The sequence below is a fragment of the Pogona vitticeps genome, chromosome 5 (genome assembly GCF_051106095.1).
Source record: "Pogona vitticeps strain Pit_001003342236 chromosome 5, PviZW2.1, whole genome shotgun sequence".
NCBI lineage: Eukaryota > Metazoa > Chordata > Lepidosauria > Squamata > Agamidae > Pogona > Pogona vitticeps.
This window is the reverse complement of record NC_135787.1, coordinates 159,040,405-159,055,879: the sequence shown is the minus strand read 5'-3', so window position 1 is coordinate 159,055,879 and position 15,475 is coordinate 159,040,405. Positions and strand designations below refer to the sequence as shown.

General features: G+C 39.5%; 1 protein-coding gene across 5 annotated transcripts in view; it reads right to left on the bottom strand.

Annotated features, from left to right (window-relative positions):
- The window catches only part of ANO4 (anoctamin 4), a 140,054-nt gene that overhangs the window by 44,287 nt on the left and 80,292 nt on the right, over nt 1-15,475 (bottom strand). For 3 of the 5 annotated variants that reach the window (XM_073000225.2, XM_073000227.2, XM_073000228.2), the window contains 7 exons: nt 13,684-13,784; nt 13,401-13,502; nt 9,958-10,002; nt 6,285-6,416; nt 3,839-3,945; nt 3,486-3,541; nt 1,233-1,354 (listed from right to left, as the gene is read on the bottom strand). In XM_073000225.2, the coding sequence (XP_072856326.2) occupies nt 1,233-1,354; nt 3,486-3,541; nt 3,839-3,945; nt 6,285-6,416; nt 9,958-10,002; nt 13,401-13,502; nt 13,684-13,784 (665 nt within the window). The remainder of the gene's footprint in view (nt 1-1,232; nt 1,355-3,485; nt 3,542-3,838; nt 3,946-6,284; nt 6,417-9,957; nt 10,003-13,400; nt 13,503-13,683; nt 13,785-15,475) is intronic. The other 2 variants (XM_073000226.2, XM_078376074.1) reach the window with 1 other exon arrangement.

Genomic DNA, 15,475 nt, shown 5'->3' with positions numbered 1-15,475 from the left:
CTTGCTTCTGAAGTAACGTATAGTCAACATAAAATTCTAATTTTGTTTTTCTGGCAAGGAAAGGAATCAATATCCTGACCGGAAGAAAACCTAAGGAAACATAAAGCAATAAGATGGAGAGGAGGAGCAGCTTAGAGACTAATTAGTGTCTCAGAGCAATATGTGTTCACAGCTTCAGGGGACTTTATAAAAATGTGCCCATGCAACACCGGCTTTCAGACTTCAGCTGGGCAGAACTTTCAAGTTAACTGTTGCAGTTGTTGTGCTGCACTGGGGAAATAGTTATTATCCCCTCCATTTTGAGGCTGTCATTTTCCATGACATCAAAAGCTCAATGTACGGGCTTTTTCAACATGTTGTATAAGACTGCCGACCCTGAAGCAGAAGTTTATTAGATATTCTTGGACTACTTTCCCTTAAATTGCAAACTCTTTGCAAATCAACACATATGTAGGCACTACTGATTCAGTGAGCTTAGCTGAAACGAATAGGTAAATTCACAGAAAGTATATTTATTATAGTTCTCCATCATTAATGGAGCACAGTAAATTACTAGCAAAACAATGACCTGAACTTTAACCCCTGGTGTTGCCTGCAACACAGATGTAGTGCCATATTTGGGATGGAGGACTGGACAGGTGGTTGGCATATTTCATTTTCAGCATTTATATTAAAATTTAGAGTTAAGACTAGAGCCATAGCTTTTGAATCTAAAGATATTGTGTTCAGTCTTGTGACTTCATACTGCAGTCCTTACGTGGGCAAGATGCCATCCAAGATGATGATACTGGATTGACCATTGCCAGAGATCTAGCTTGATAGAACTGTAAAATGCGCTTAAGTAAATTGTTCAAGAGCAATGAAAAATATATCACTTTTGTGGAGATATCACCTTTTCTAATGGACATCCATAAGTGATGTAAAATGGAACACCACGTGGTAAAACCGCAGGACCATTGATCTTTGGAAGTACTTTGAGATTTTTGAACACAGATTACAGAGTGATTGGGACACTTATGAAGCCACTGAAAAACAAAGATAAACTTAGGTATTTGGTAGGATCTAACTGGGAGACATCAGCATCTGGTGAAGAAAGCAAAAGACTTGTGTTTACCCCTTAAAGATATTTTTAGGATTCAACCTTAATGTCATGTTTCCCTGCTACTTGGAGAACTAAATACATGTATTCATATAGAATAAATTTAAGAACTGAGTTTTTCAAAAAGTTTTACCGTACAAGATCCAAAGGCTGGTATTTATACCATGCTCTCCACGAAGCCCAGCATGCATAAAGTAGATGCCTGTGGTTTTCTGCCCCATGGGTTCGTATGGATTTTTTACTTTTGTAACTACCCTAAAAATACATATATGTAAGGAAAAATTATTTACAAAATATCCATGCCTTTAAGCATTCTCAATGATATTTTAACACATACAATCCATGTGGGAAAAGATGCTATTTAATAATATTTTTAACAGACTCTTTTTAAAACTAAGTTTCCTCTGAACTTAAAACTTCTAGACCCCTTAGAATGCCTCTAGCCATATTCACAGGGGGTAAACATAACAGGTGCGGATTCCCCTTCAGAAGATTTAGTGCAAGATTTCAGAGTTAATGCAAGAAGAAACATTACATAAGGAAGGTTTCACTGTACCTTGCACAGCAAAGGCATTCACCAGACATAATCTTTGCAGTTAGATATTGTGTAATCCTAATTGCATGATTGTGCACATCCCAAGAAATGTGTTGCACATCCTTGAACCAGCAATTGCACGGATGAAGGTTCAGGCTTGTGTCTGTGCAAGGCAGTTGCAAAAAGGCTCACAGTATAAGCAACAAACTATGGTTGGGGAAACATCTAGGCAACCTCATGTTCTGATAATTGTAATGTACTTTATGCAGAGGTGTTCTACATTTTCTCTGATAAAGAGAACTACAGAGCACAGATTCCATGTCCTTGTGGAAACAGGCAGGAGGGAGCAGTGGCACAGCATGGCTTGCCAGCACCTGGGGCAAGTATTGCACCCCCAACCTTTGGACCTGTGTCCCCCTCCTCTCTCTATTCCCAATAGGAATGCCCCTGAGCCACCGACCTCCTCCTCCATCATCATTTCTCCTTCCCCCCAACTCCTCCTTGCCTACCTCACATTGGGTGCAGCTGCACTCTGCTCCCTCCCCCAGCCCAGTGGAAAGATACTGCTGGCCAGGCTCAGTGCTGCCAGCAGCCCAATGGCAGCCATGAAGAGGCACAGTGTTGCTCAGACCCTTGGCACCCCCAGCCCAGCCTGCATGGCTCTGGCAGCTCAGCAGGAACTGTACCTCTCCACCAGCCACAATTGGATGGAGGCTACTGGCGCACTCTCCTTGCTGGTGCCATGCTCGTGCTGGGCCAGAGGTGGATGGCTGCCCTGCTCACCAGACAGCCTCACCAGTGGGAGGGAGAAAGGGAGGGGGAGAGAGAGAACGAATGGATGGATGGAGCCAATTGGGCCAGCCCAGCAGCAAGATGGAGCATGGGGGGGGCATGAAAGGGTGGCAGTTTTGTCCCTAACAAGGTTGTGCCATTGGGTAACCACCTCTCTGTTCCCCCACACTACACCACTTGGAATGAGCACATAATGACACCAATGCCCCATTCATATAGTTGCTCAATTTACTAGTAGAATTCAAGTCTAACTAATTATTTTCCAGATTTCTAAAGCAGGTGTACCTATTTTGGGTAGGAATCAGATAATTTTCTACCACCACTTCTATAGGCCAGTTGGTAACAAGATGTATGATCACAACACAGATGTTGAAATAGGATCACACTCCTTGATTTTACCCGGGATCCATCTAAAGGTGGGACTAACCATGGGAAAACAGCAGTAGGTGAAGGAACACTTCTCCCCACATTCTTGGTTGCAATGACTTTGTCCATTTCACACTTCTTTTCATTGAAAAGGACACAGGCATATGCAGCAGCACTTAGCACACTACTTTCTCCTCCATATTGTGTTTGCCACCCCAAATATAGGGGAGTCTCCACTGTTATCTCCAATTACTGATCAAAGACAACAGTGATAAATTCCAGAGCATGTGGAATGTAACTGCAAGAGATATTGGGGTGGAGATTCCATGGCTTGAATAAGGTCAATAAGCTGAAGCTTCCCTACAACTAGCCAGCGTTGAGTATCATTTTCAGAATCACTGGGTGCAAGCTATTCTTTGAAGTCTTAATTTGGTTTCCTTGAGTTTTCCTAGATATTTACCATACCATAGAATGCTATGAAAATCTTCTGTGTTTGAAAGGCAAATATACCGAGAAAAGGAACTGCATTTGTCTGACAGGTTTCCTTTGTCCCTAGAAATAAGAGTGAGCTTGGCTCGCCTCATAAATCAGTGAAAATCAAGATTAATGAAACAGATGACAACAGTGGTAAAAGTAATTTGTGGAAGAGATTGGAAGAAACCTCTAAGAAAAACAGAAAAAGGGAAAATGTACCTCATGAAGAGGAAATGCAGCTTCATAGGAGCCATTAGTAAGCAATCGATTCAGACCTAAAAACAAAAAATATTCAATATACTGCAGGTAGTGGTGGTTATTATAATAATAACACTTCTTCAAAGGTATGGCACAGTTGCAGAATATTATAACCAAAGAGGGAGAACATGTCCAGAAATCATCCTTATGCACACATGTTGCTCAGAGTTCCTTATGAACTGGCTAACATCTGAACTCTAAAGACACAAGAAACAGATCAGGAATAATAGGGGTGCAATAGCTTCTTTTAAAATCATCATCATAGACACTGCAAAAGGGTAACAAGGTAACATCTGGTGGTGCCCCACACTTACCAATCTTATTTTTCCCTTCTTCATATTTTACTCTCTGTAAAATGTGGTGAACAATTCTACTTCTTGTCGCATTGTTGAAGAAAGTGTCTTTGTTGTGGATGATGAAGCTGTTTTTGAAAACATCACAAGTGAGGAAAATGCTTATTAGTCATGACAATAGAGAACAGTGTCACTGCTATGTCTGACATAACCACATCAGAACACACAAAAAAGTTAAACCAATAATGATAATGTGGCATTTCTCCTCAGTAGGGTTACCTGGGAAATGTTGCCTATGAAATCATTCTTTAAAGCAGTGGTCCCCAACCTTTTCTGAACATCGGACCAGTTGGCGCCCCCCCCCCCGCACTCACAGATGTGCTCGTGGCTGGGTGGGGTGCGCTCACACGGATGGGCAGGGTGTGCTCATGGGTGGGCAGGGCATGCTTGTGGATGGGCGGGGCACCCGTGCTTGTGGGTGTGCGTGCCGTGTGTGCGGGTGAGTGTGCGTGGGGAGAGTGCGTGTGTGGGGCAGGAGATCTGTCTCCACGGCCTGGTCCTGCCAAGGCTACGGACTGGCACTGAGCCATGGACCAGGAGTTGGGGACCCCTGTTTTAAAGGATGTTTACAAGAGCTTGGACAACACTAAGGGGATATTAATAGGTTGCTAGACTGAAACAGATCTTGAAAAATGTTACTTGAACAGGCCACTTGTGTTTGCTAAGCAAAAGGCTACAACTAAGGGCACATAGGAAACTGTCTTGCACTCTTCCAGTATTATCTACCTGACCGTCACCAGCTCTGGCACAGAGATTTTCCTTATTCTCTCTTACTTCATTGTTTTCATTGGAGATGCCAGAGATTGGTGTTTAGTTGTTCTCCATGTAAAGTATGTGTTTTATCCTTGAACTATGGCACTTTTATGAGTCCTAGACAAACCTTACGCCTATTCAGATCTTTGTGGGGGGGGGGGAGGAATACTTTTTTCTGACTACAGCTCCCATCCTGTATGGCATTATCCAAGCTGACTAGGGGATTAAAAAAGGCTGGATGGATAGCTCAGGGTTTTAGGTCTCTGGCTGCAGAGCCAGAGGTTGGGAGTTTGATTCCCCACTGTGCCTCTTGGGTGAAGAGCAAGCCTATGTGGCCTTGGGCAAGCTGCACAGTCCCAGGGTACCCCCAGAAGTAAACTCTGGAAAGAGCCACCATATGTCAGAATTGACTTGACAGCACAAGTTACAGAACACAGTGGGATTAACATCAGAATAAACATGCATATGATAAAGCTATGACATTAGGCAACACAAGTATATCATGGGGATAGAGGACAACTCCAATTATACAATTGCCATGAAGAGATCTAAAATTATGGTGGGTAAAGGAGCCAATTTCTGCCTGTGATCCTCTGGGGGCCACATGGACTGCTAACATTTTTAAAACATAAAAAAGAAGGAAAACCAAAACCAGAAATGGTTGCAAAATTTGAGCAATGAGTTTTGGGGGGGATGTTAAATGCTACAGGGTGCAGGTCTGACCTATTTAAATGCTGCATGGCTGGCTCCTGGAAGATCCCAATGAGTGGGCATTTATCCTTTTATATTTTTCTGGAAAAGATATCTCTTTGATGGGAGAGATATCAGATAGGTCCAGGGCCCACAAATATAGCCTTGGGCGGACATGGCAGCTCCAGGGCCTCCTTCTTTTCATTCTTCGTTTAGGGTAACACAAGCAGGTTTCATGCGGATCGACAGTGATACAACAGGGGCAGGGCATTTGAATGACAAGGGTTTCCACTCATCTTCAAACTTCATTTTTAAAATGCCAACAAGCAACAGAAACATTACACTTCTGTTACATAAGAGCTCTTCTAAGAAATAAATGTTAACTGGTAAGTTGGAAAACTGAAATGTTCCATAGCCTAATAAGGCAGAATAAATGCACTACATCAAACTGCTATCTAAAGAACAGGCTTAAACTAACTGCATCTGGGAACAAGCCAATCTTTGATATATGTGGACTGGAAACATTTCAGTTTGCAAACTTTAGCCTTGGACCAAACATAGCATTATCTTTTAATAAATGTGTATACAACTCATATTTACTTGAAGCTCAGTAGAAGCAAAAAGGAAGATTTTAGCCTTTACTGCTTTGGCTTCCGATAGCATTCATTCATTCTCTGTAACATTCACCAAGGACATTTAACTACTACTAGGCTGGATCTCAATCCCATACACATGCCAGTTTTGTTCTAGTACCCACTTGTACAGGATTTAATTTATAGCATGTTTTTATACTAACCATGTTGCTCTCTTTTATAAGGTGTAAATTGCAATATCAGAGCAATTAAAAAAACAACACGCAGTAAGACCATATCCATGATTTACAGGCTAAGACTTTTTCTACCCCGCGGATAAACCAAAAACAACACCTATTAATCTCAAAAAGTGTTTTACTTGTAAGACTCACTGATGAATCCTTTGCTGACTGAATGGGGCAGTGTAGCAGTCATTCTCCTCCAGGTCAGGCAGTCTTTCCTTGTCCAGCCTCATTGGCTTTTTAGGCAGCCATCCTCGAAACCTGCTTAATTGTTTTTCAATTCTGCAGCGTATGAAAGGGAAGACCAAAGGACATATAAATCTGTCAATAACTTTAAACCAAGACATACATTTCATACAAGTATGCAATAATGGAGACAATAAAAGCCGGCAGTTATGCACGGATGGTCATTTTCCCACCACCTTGCAAAAGTACACCAAAACCATGCGGATGATTCATGCGGTTTATAAAACTGAAATACCACTGTCAAATCAGCATTGCACAGCATAGAGCAAACACTTTGAGATATGATGGTTGTTGTAGGTTTTTTTTTTGCTGTTTGACCATGTTCTGGAGGTTTTTCTTCCTAACATTTCGCCAATCTCTGCTGTCCTCTGAAGATGTCGGCCAAAGAGACTGGCAAAATGTTAGGAAGAACAACCTCCAGAACATGGCCAAACAGCCCGAAAAACCTGCAACAACCATTAGATCCCGACCGTGAATACTTTGAGATATGCCTCATAAAGGGAAGGGAAGAGAATTGAGACTTTCACTCATCTGCCATACCACAATGGAAAGCTCAGACAGCAGAACTTTAGGGGGATTCATTATTTTGCTTTTGTTTGCCAACCATTCATGTGCTACAGAGGATGTAGTTTTAGAAAAGGAGCCCTATCGGTTTGTTTCAGCTGCACTGTTTAGATAGGCTACATATTTTTATGAACTCTCAGAAGTCAAATCATAAGGCTTGAAAGCTGAACGTGATGCATGTTCTTAGATGCAATCATTTTCATTCAATAGGTGCAAGCAGGCAGAAGTGAAAGACTACCAGCAGAACAGAAATGCAGAGATACAGACAGCATGGGGCTAACTTGTGTTGTTCCTGCTACACAGACAGCTGTATCTTCAATGTATGCTTAAGTCCAAACTACACAGGAGGTATATGAATACATCCCACTTTAAGAAATAGAAAGGAAAAGAAAGGAGAGGAGCTGTTGAAGCCTGCGAGTTCCAGTTTTTGTTTGCTTCAAAGAAACTGCTTTTCACTCCATTGGACTAGGGATATGGGACTCAGAGAAACCACAGAAAGGGAAAGAGGTCATGCAGTCCGCATTTCCACCACAGATCTTCTATTCCAAATAGAGCTTTCCTTTCAGTCAAAACCATATTTGGTTGGTGTTAAGAAAAAAAAATCCAAGAATTCATGACAAGTGCAATGTAGCTTTGGAATTACATCTTTTGGAATCAATCTACTATTTCTTAGCTCTAATGTATCAACCAATCTGGCAGCAATTTTTATTTGCTTTATTATATGATATATCATACACACAAACAACAAAGACTGGGCCTGAAAGAATTATACTAGCTCCACATGACTAGGTAGCATTTGGCCTTATGCTTCTGAACCACCAGCTTTCATACCAGATGGCAAATGACGTCTTAAACGTGAGCTTTTAAAGCTGTCCATGATTGGGGGAGGGAGTCCCACTGCGTGTGTCTAGTCTATTGAACATACCCTTTGGAAATTGGTCAAACTGCAGCCACGTAATTGCAGAAGAAATTTCAGAGAACCATGTACATGTACCTTTCAGAACTTTAAAAATGATAAACATGTACTGGGCATTGTGAAACAGGAAACATTCAGGCAGTGCAATGTATTATGGTGTAAAAAGAAAGCTTCAATTTGTATGATCCAAATGTGATTTGACCAAATTAGCATATTTTTAAAAAGAGAAAATAGTGCTCTGCTTGAACAACATGAGTATCTGTTCCCATAAGTGGAAACTGAAGCACTAAATCACTCTGGATGGAATTCAAAGAGGTAATTGAATGCACAGGTGTTGGCAAGTTTGATGGAATTTTGATTCCCGGCAGGAATAACTAGCCTTCTTTGTGGGAATTAATGAGCAAGGCAGTGGTGTTGACCCAGTTTTTCAAAAGATCCATCAGTTTCAAAAGTGGTTTGCCACATGACATATAGGTTTACCACCTGTAAAACAAAAGCTCCCAAATCCCTTTCATGTACACATGTAGTTGTGCAGTTTTAATTCTATATCCTTGAGCGTATTTTGGCTCTTTATTTTATTATAGTAACATTATAGTAATTTTTTATAGCAAGATTTCCCTCACCTACAATAAAATGTAGGTAATTCGCTCACTGTTAAAATCTCTATGAAGTCTCCTCTTTCTTAAGTAATTCCCCACTCCTTCTTCTTTAGTGGTAGTCTAGAGTGTGAAACAGACTATCACTGAGGGTAGAATCCTATTGGTTTTAAAAGTTCTGATGTTTACATGCGCATAGTTCCCATAACAATCAATTCATCCTATTGGCGGTACTGTTAAAAGTGCAATGGTGTACATTTTGTTGCCAGCATGCCACATCACACAACAACTCATAGGATGGGTACACAAAGAGGGATACAATCAGTGACTTGTTAACTACTGGTAATTCGCTGTTTATGCCACTGCACTTAATGCCAGTGTAACTAATCAACTCCATTCTGGTCTAAAACTTAAAAATTTAAAAATATCTTAAGAATGAAGTATGAAATTTTGATCTGTAGAAAAAGGTGAATTTTAGATTATTATTTATTGAACAATATGGGAAACAAAACTATCTTAAAGTATTTTCAAAATATTTATTATTTCATTAAACCCAAATAGCAGTTTAGTGGGAATATGTTTCCTATTTTGTCAATAGACCACTCACATGTTCTCATTGACTTTTCTATCTTTGTTAATCTTTGTTAATCTTTAAAGTTTATACAGTATAACTTCAGTTGATATCAAAAATTCCTCCTGGTTTTATCTTCACATTCTTTAGGATATATTCAGAATGGGAGCTTTCTTTACTAAGCAGAACAGATACAGGATTCTGATATGTGATTCACTATTTTATTTTATTTTTTAAAATGCTATTTATAAGCATAGTGCAATGCCATGTTTGGTTCTAAGTGGCTTGATAAGGGAACAGTCATTTAAAGCACTGGTTCTTAACCTTGGGTTACTCAGGAGTTTTGGACTGCAACTCCCAGAAGCCTTCACCACCAACTGTGCTGGCTGGGGTTTCTGGGAGTTGCAGTTCAAAAACATCCGAGTAACAAAGGTTAAGAACCACTGATTTAAAGCAGTGGTTCTTAACCTTGGGTTACTCAGGTGTTTTTGGACTGCAACTCCCAGAAGCCTTCACCACCAGCTGTGCTGGCTAGGGTTTCTGGGAGTTGCAGTTCAAAAACACCTGAGTAAGCCAAGGTTAACAACTACTGATTTAAAGCTTCTTTTATTCAAATAAGATACACATATTAGAATGAGCAAACATCTGAGAAATACTCGTAACAATCAGTTGGGACTACAAATTAGCTTATCTCACAATTTTCAGCAAAAACAGGCCATAGTTTAGATATTTTTAACTCATTGACATGGTCATCTAGTCCAGTGGTTCTAACCTTTGTTACTCGGATGTTTTTGAACTGCAACTCCCAGAAACCCCAGCCAGCAGAGTTGGTGGTGAAGGCTTCTGGGAGTTGCAGTCCAAAACTCCTGAATAACCCAAGGTTAAGAACCAGTGATCTAGCCGTCATGGTAAAGGAAAAACATCACTCACCTGTTCAGGAACTTGTACCGGCGGTGCAGGTAATAGATTTTTCTCCTGGAAGAACAGCAAAAATGAAGCCAGTCGAGAAGAAAACCCATCGTCAGTTACAGTATGAACTAGCAAGGAAGGAAAGGAGATTGAAGATAGAAGCCTGTAAGAGGTGGAGGAAGAAACTAAAAAGAGAGATTAACAGAAAGAACCATCACAGAACCCACAAAAGGGAAAAGTGAGGATATGTATTTGTTCTTTTTGCTCTTCTTTCTTCTATTGTCTGTCATGCAGGAAACAGAGGGACCCAGTGGCACTTTTCTTTCAAAAGATCCTAAAAAGTGATATCAGCTTTTGAGAAGGCAAATGCAAAAATTAAGTGCTGTGTTTCAACATCCATCACTAAATTATTAATTACAGCATCAGGTAAATTGTATAAGTTTCAAATTAAAAAACTTCACATGGGGTAGACACTGGGTTATTATTGCAGCTATCCATGCAATATATCTACAGGTGGTTCTGTTGTTAGAGATTCAGTTCTTATCTAAGAGGGGATATTCATGCGCTATACAAGCAATATTATTTAGTAGTTGCTTCTCTAGTACTTGTATGAGACAACTGAAAAGGTTTTCCCCTGTTTCTAGTGTCGGTAATGTAAATATAAAGCTATATTGGCCTGAACGCCCATTTGATTTAAAATTGTCTGTTTCCTTTTTATAGCTTACCTAAAAGTTCTGGTATGAACACCATATGAACCTGGGTCATTGGGACAAATTCATATGATAAATGTAGTTCTGTCCTGAAGATGTCTGAAAAGGTTGTGAACAACTTCCCTATACAACTTCCCATTTTACTGCAATGAATTGCAAAAGTGTAAAATACACAGGCTATTTATGCTTCCATAACGGGGAAAGATGTTTGAGAAGTGAAAGAAGCAGTAGCATGAACCAATTGTATTTTCTATCCCTCAATTTAGTAGACGTGTAAAGATCCTCAATCACTGCACTATCAAAGTAGTGAAGTAAGTAGACAAATATAGAATATTGGATAGTGACAAGTTAAGGTTTATCATATGCTATGGAGGGGCTGTTGGAGCTGTTAGCTAACCATTATCTAATGTTGATGCCCAGTTTAGCCCACACAGTGTGGCAGCCAGAGCAGTCATTCCGTCCCATTCCAAATTCTAATTTGGGGACAATACTGTTCATAAAATCATGCTAAATGATTTCTGTGGATGTTTTAATGAAAGTCCATTTTCTGTTGATGCTTGATATCATCGTCTTCTGGACATAAATTGTAAATGAAAACAGTTTCCAGGTATTGTGACCTAATCCATCAATTCTATGCTGATCACTATCTCTTCATGGGTATGAAGGCTTCCACAGAATCTTGCATATGCAAAATTATAATAATATACACAAAGCAAATTCCAGAAGGGTAGTTGTGTTAGTCTGTTACAAAAAAGCAATTAAGAATCTCATAGTGTTTTAAGGGCTAACACATTTTATTTAGTTCGATGAAATGGGCTGTAGTTGACAAAAGCTTAAGCCCTAGGCAGATGATCAATTGTGGTATAATCAGTTGGAGGGGAACAGGGAGCATGTTATAGCTAGGTTTCAAAAAGATTCACAAATTCATTAAGACCAGCAACTAAACAGAATCACGCCATATTATCAATTGAGAATATTACTTTTAATACACAGACATATCATTTTGGTTGTTTGGATTTAAAATATGGGTAAAGAAAAGTTCTGAAGAGCATGCTTTGACAATGAAAACTGAATAGTGATATAGTTCTGATCTTTTCAACTATGATTTGCGAAAGGAGTAAACTGAAAGGACAGAGTTTCCTATCAGCTCTTGAAAGAGATGTTAAGAGATGTTTAGAAGCTGTGAAAGTTAGTCACAGGTTGTAGTTGCTTAGTAGGTATTTATTTTCACTGCTTAAATATCCAGGGAGATACCCATCTTAAGGTGTGATCAGGCAGAGCTATAGCTCACATTCTGGACTGCCTGTGGCATGGTCCAGTATGAGCTATTTTCCAGCAAGCATATGATGTACAGGAAATCACAAGCCAGCCTGACCCTGCTCCATGCCTAATTCTAATATTTTTTGGTCCAGCAGTAGGGCTAACCTTTTTTGGAGCTAGGTTGAAACAATTCCTCTGTGCATGGAATGGCCACTTTATGGGAGAATACTCCCAGCAAAGCAACTCTTTCCAATGCAATGAAACACAATCCTATATTGCACTGGTTCCCAAAGCAGGGCGTATACCCTCAAGGACAGCAATATAGAAGGTCCAGGAGGAAGAATGAGACTGACTGAGATTTTTATAACAACAAAATTGTTACTAGCTTAAACAATTTTTTTATTTTCAGATTTTGTACCATGATCTGTAGCTTTAAATATATAGCAATAGGTAAGGGAAAGAACAATATAGGAGGTAATAGATTTTTTCTGGATGCTCTGGGATGCTCATGGGAATATTTGTAATCATTCTATTTTTGGGAGAAAATCAGAAACATGAAGTGAGATGTAGGCAGATCACCACATTTGCCACCATACCAGCCATGCCACAGAACTCCCTTAGACCACAGTATTACAAAGGTAACACTCCCAAATTCCCTAGTGTGAAATAACTCCCCTAAGCCTGTCATGCTGTGAGTGGAAGATATATATATATATATTCTTTTTCTTCTTCTATTTTTAAGCTATATTACATTTTTATTAACTTTTTATGACATTTGTACTTACTTTTAATTTAAAATGAATGGAATGGTTGTATTTATTTCTATTATTCTTATTTGTTAACAGGGATGGAAGATGTGAATTTATCATAAAAGAGAGCATGATGCTGAAAAGTTTGGGAATTGCTTGTTTGGTGACACCTTGACAATGAGCTTTTTATTTGGCATAAGATAAGCTTTTGTGGACTGCAGCAACTTCATCACATCATTTACTGCTACTTTTTAAATTTTTCAGTGTACACATTCTGCAAGTTAGGAAGAACTACATTCCACTTAAAAGACTTTTGCTAATATATGTTTATAATTTGAATATGTTACTAACTTAAATGAAACAATAAAAGTATATTAAGCTATTTCTCTGTATAGTTTTATACAAAGTAGACATTGGCTTTTCACTATTAAAAAAAGCAAAAACTTTCATTCAAACAATATTTGACTTTCCAAAATTTCATATAGTTAAATTTACCCGAATTGTATTAATCACCTTTCTGAATTAAAGTTGTCACTAAGATTATATAATATTTTAACCATTCTTCTTAAAATACAAAAAAAAAACCCCCAACTAATTCATTTTGACACTACTACTGTCTTGTAGATACTTTAATACGTATGTGATCTTTGTCCCTAGCGAAGTAGCACACATACTGGCAAATTACACATGTCGAATATGCCAGATACGTCTAACAGGCATGCACTTTCTGTGCTGCCGTACGTACCTGGATCTTCTTGACCTTCCATTGTTTTCAAAGAAATGTCCATTTAAAAAACAGCAGGGCACGAGTATGCAGGGGGCTCCAGCAGTGAAAGGGTTAAAGGGCCTAAGGACAGAACACCCCATGAAAATAGTGGCACTGCTATACACCTCCATCATTTAAAGTTGAAACCGAATTGAAATTGCTGCCCACTAATAACCAGAAGCAGCAAACATATGTTTTGCACTTCATTTTTCATATTAGGTATAAAAAAGGGCAGTAAACCCCAAAACATAACTACACCTACCTGAAAGGCATTCTTACATTCATAAGCTCTGCATATTTGCCCAGCACTTCCCACGGTGCATGCAACTTCACAAAGATGATATCGCTGTTTGATAACGATGACTGCAACAGAAGATGGGTTAAATGAAGACTTTGCTTCAATGCTCGATTACAGCAGTAATCATGAGCAACAAACATCGTCCTAAATTAAAGGGCAAAAGACTTATTTATTCAAGCATGTACACATACATACACATACACATACACATACAAACATATGAAATCTGGTTGAAATATAATGGATATAGAACAGAACTGAACAATCTGTGGTCCTTTGAATAGTGTGGACTGTAACACCCAGCAACTCCAGCATAGCCATTGTTGGGAGATGATGAAAACTGTAGTCTATCAACATCTGGAGAACCAAAAGTTGCCTATACCTGATGAAAAGAAAGGCCAAAATCCAATGTGCTGGCATTTTAGTGCCACTTAATGGAAACTCCTTCCCTTCCCCATCCCACGTCAGCATTTAAACCTTTCAAAAAACTTCTCTCAATTTTACAGGTCCATGTGGTTCTGCAAAACCCACTTTCTCTGGATTCCACCAGCGGAGTACTGGTATTGGATACTGCCTATAGAATCTGTGACTACCCAAATAGAGAAACTGCAGTGCTTTAGAAAAAGAGGGGAGAAATCACATCCCTTCAACTCATTGGTTGAAATCCAGTAGTAAGTCACAACTAGCTTAGTCCATTGAATCAGTGGGGAATTTGATGAGTCATCTCCTCTAGAAGTTCCACTGATTCAGTGGGTCTATTATAGTTGCGACATATTAGTGAATTTCAGGAAATGTGTGTATAGTTGCTTAGCAGCACAATGATTTGTATCTATTTTTAAAAAAGCAAATAATAGGGTAGAGGGGAGAACATTGTTCAATGAAATGTCCTTATGCTCCTTATCCATGCAAAGAATTAAAATAAAAACAAACCTAACAAGTAAAAATTAGTAATTGATTAATGTATGAAAAACATGATTAAAAGAGCAGACAAAGCCTTTAGGTATTGGCGGTTGGCAAACCACGTGCATTCCATGCAAAAGATTCCAGTTCAATTCCTAGCTCTTTGAGTTAGAAGGACCTCAGGCAGCAAGACCAAGGGTGTTTCTAGACAGCAATTTACACCATGACATTGCTTCACTTTTGGTTTATATCAGAGAAACAGGCCAAACTCTACATAAGAGAATAAATGGATACAAAACGGACACTAGGAACTGAACTACCAGAAACAGGGGGCGAACACTTCATATCTTCTGGTCACTTCTTCTCTGACTTCAAAGTTGCAGTCCTTGAACAAACAAACTTCAAGGACAGATTCTAAAGGGAGGTCACTGTGCGGGAAATCATCAGGAAGTTCAGCACACTTTCTCTACACTTTAACAAGGACAATGGTTTTATTATATGTAAGGTAAAAGGTAAAGGTTCCCATTGACAATTTGTCTAGTCGTGTCTGACTCTAGGCGGCAGTGCTCATCTCCGTTTCCAACCCATAGAGCTAGTGTTTGTCCACAGACAATCCTCTGTGGTCACATGGCCAGCGTGACTAGACATGGATGCCGTTTACCTTCCCACCGAGGTGGTATCTATTTATCTAATCACATTTTTGCATTTCACATGCTTTTGAACTGGAAGCTGGAACAAGTGACGGGGGCTCACTCCGTTGCGTGGATTCGATCTTACAACTTCAGGTCTTCTGACCTTGCAGGACAGAGGCTTCAGTGGTTTAACCTGCATCGCCACCACAGCCCTTAACCCAATA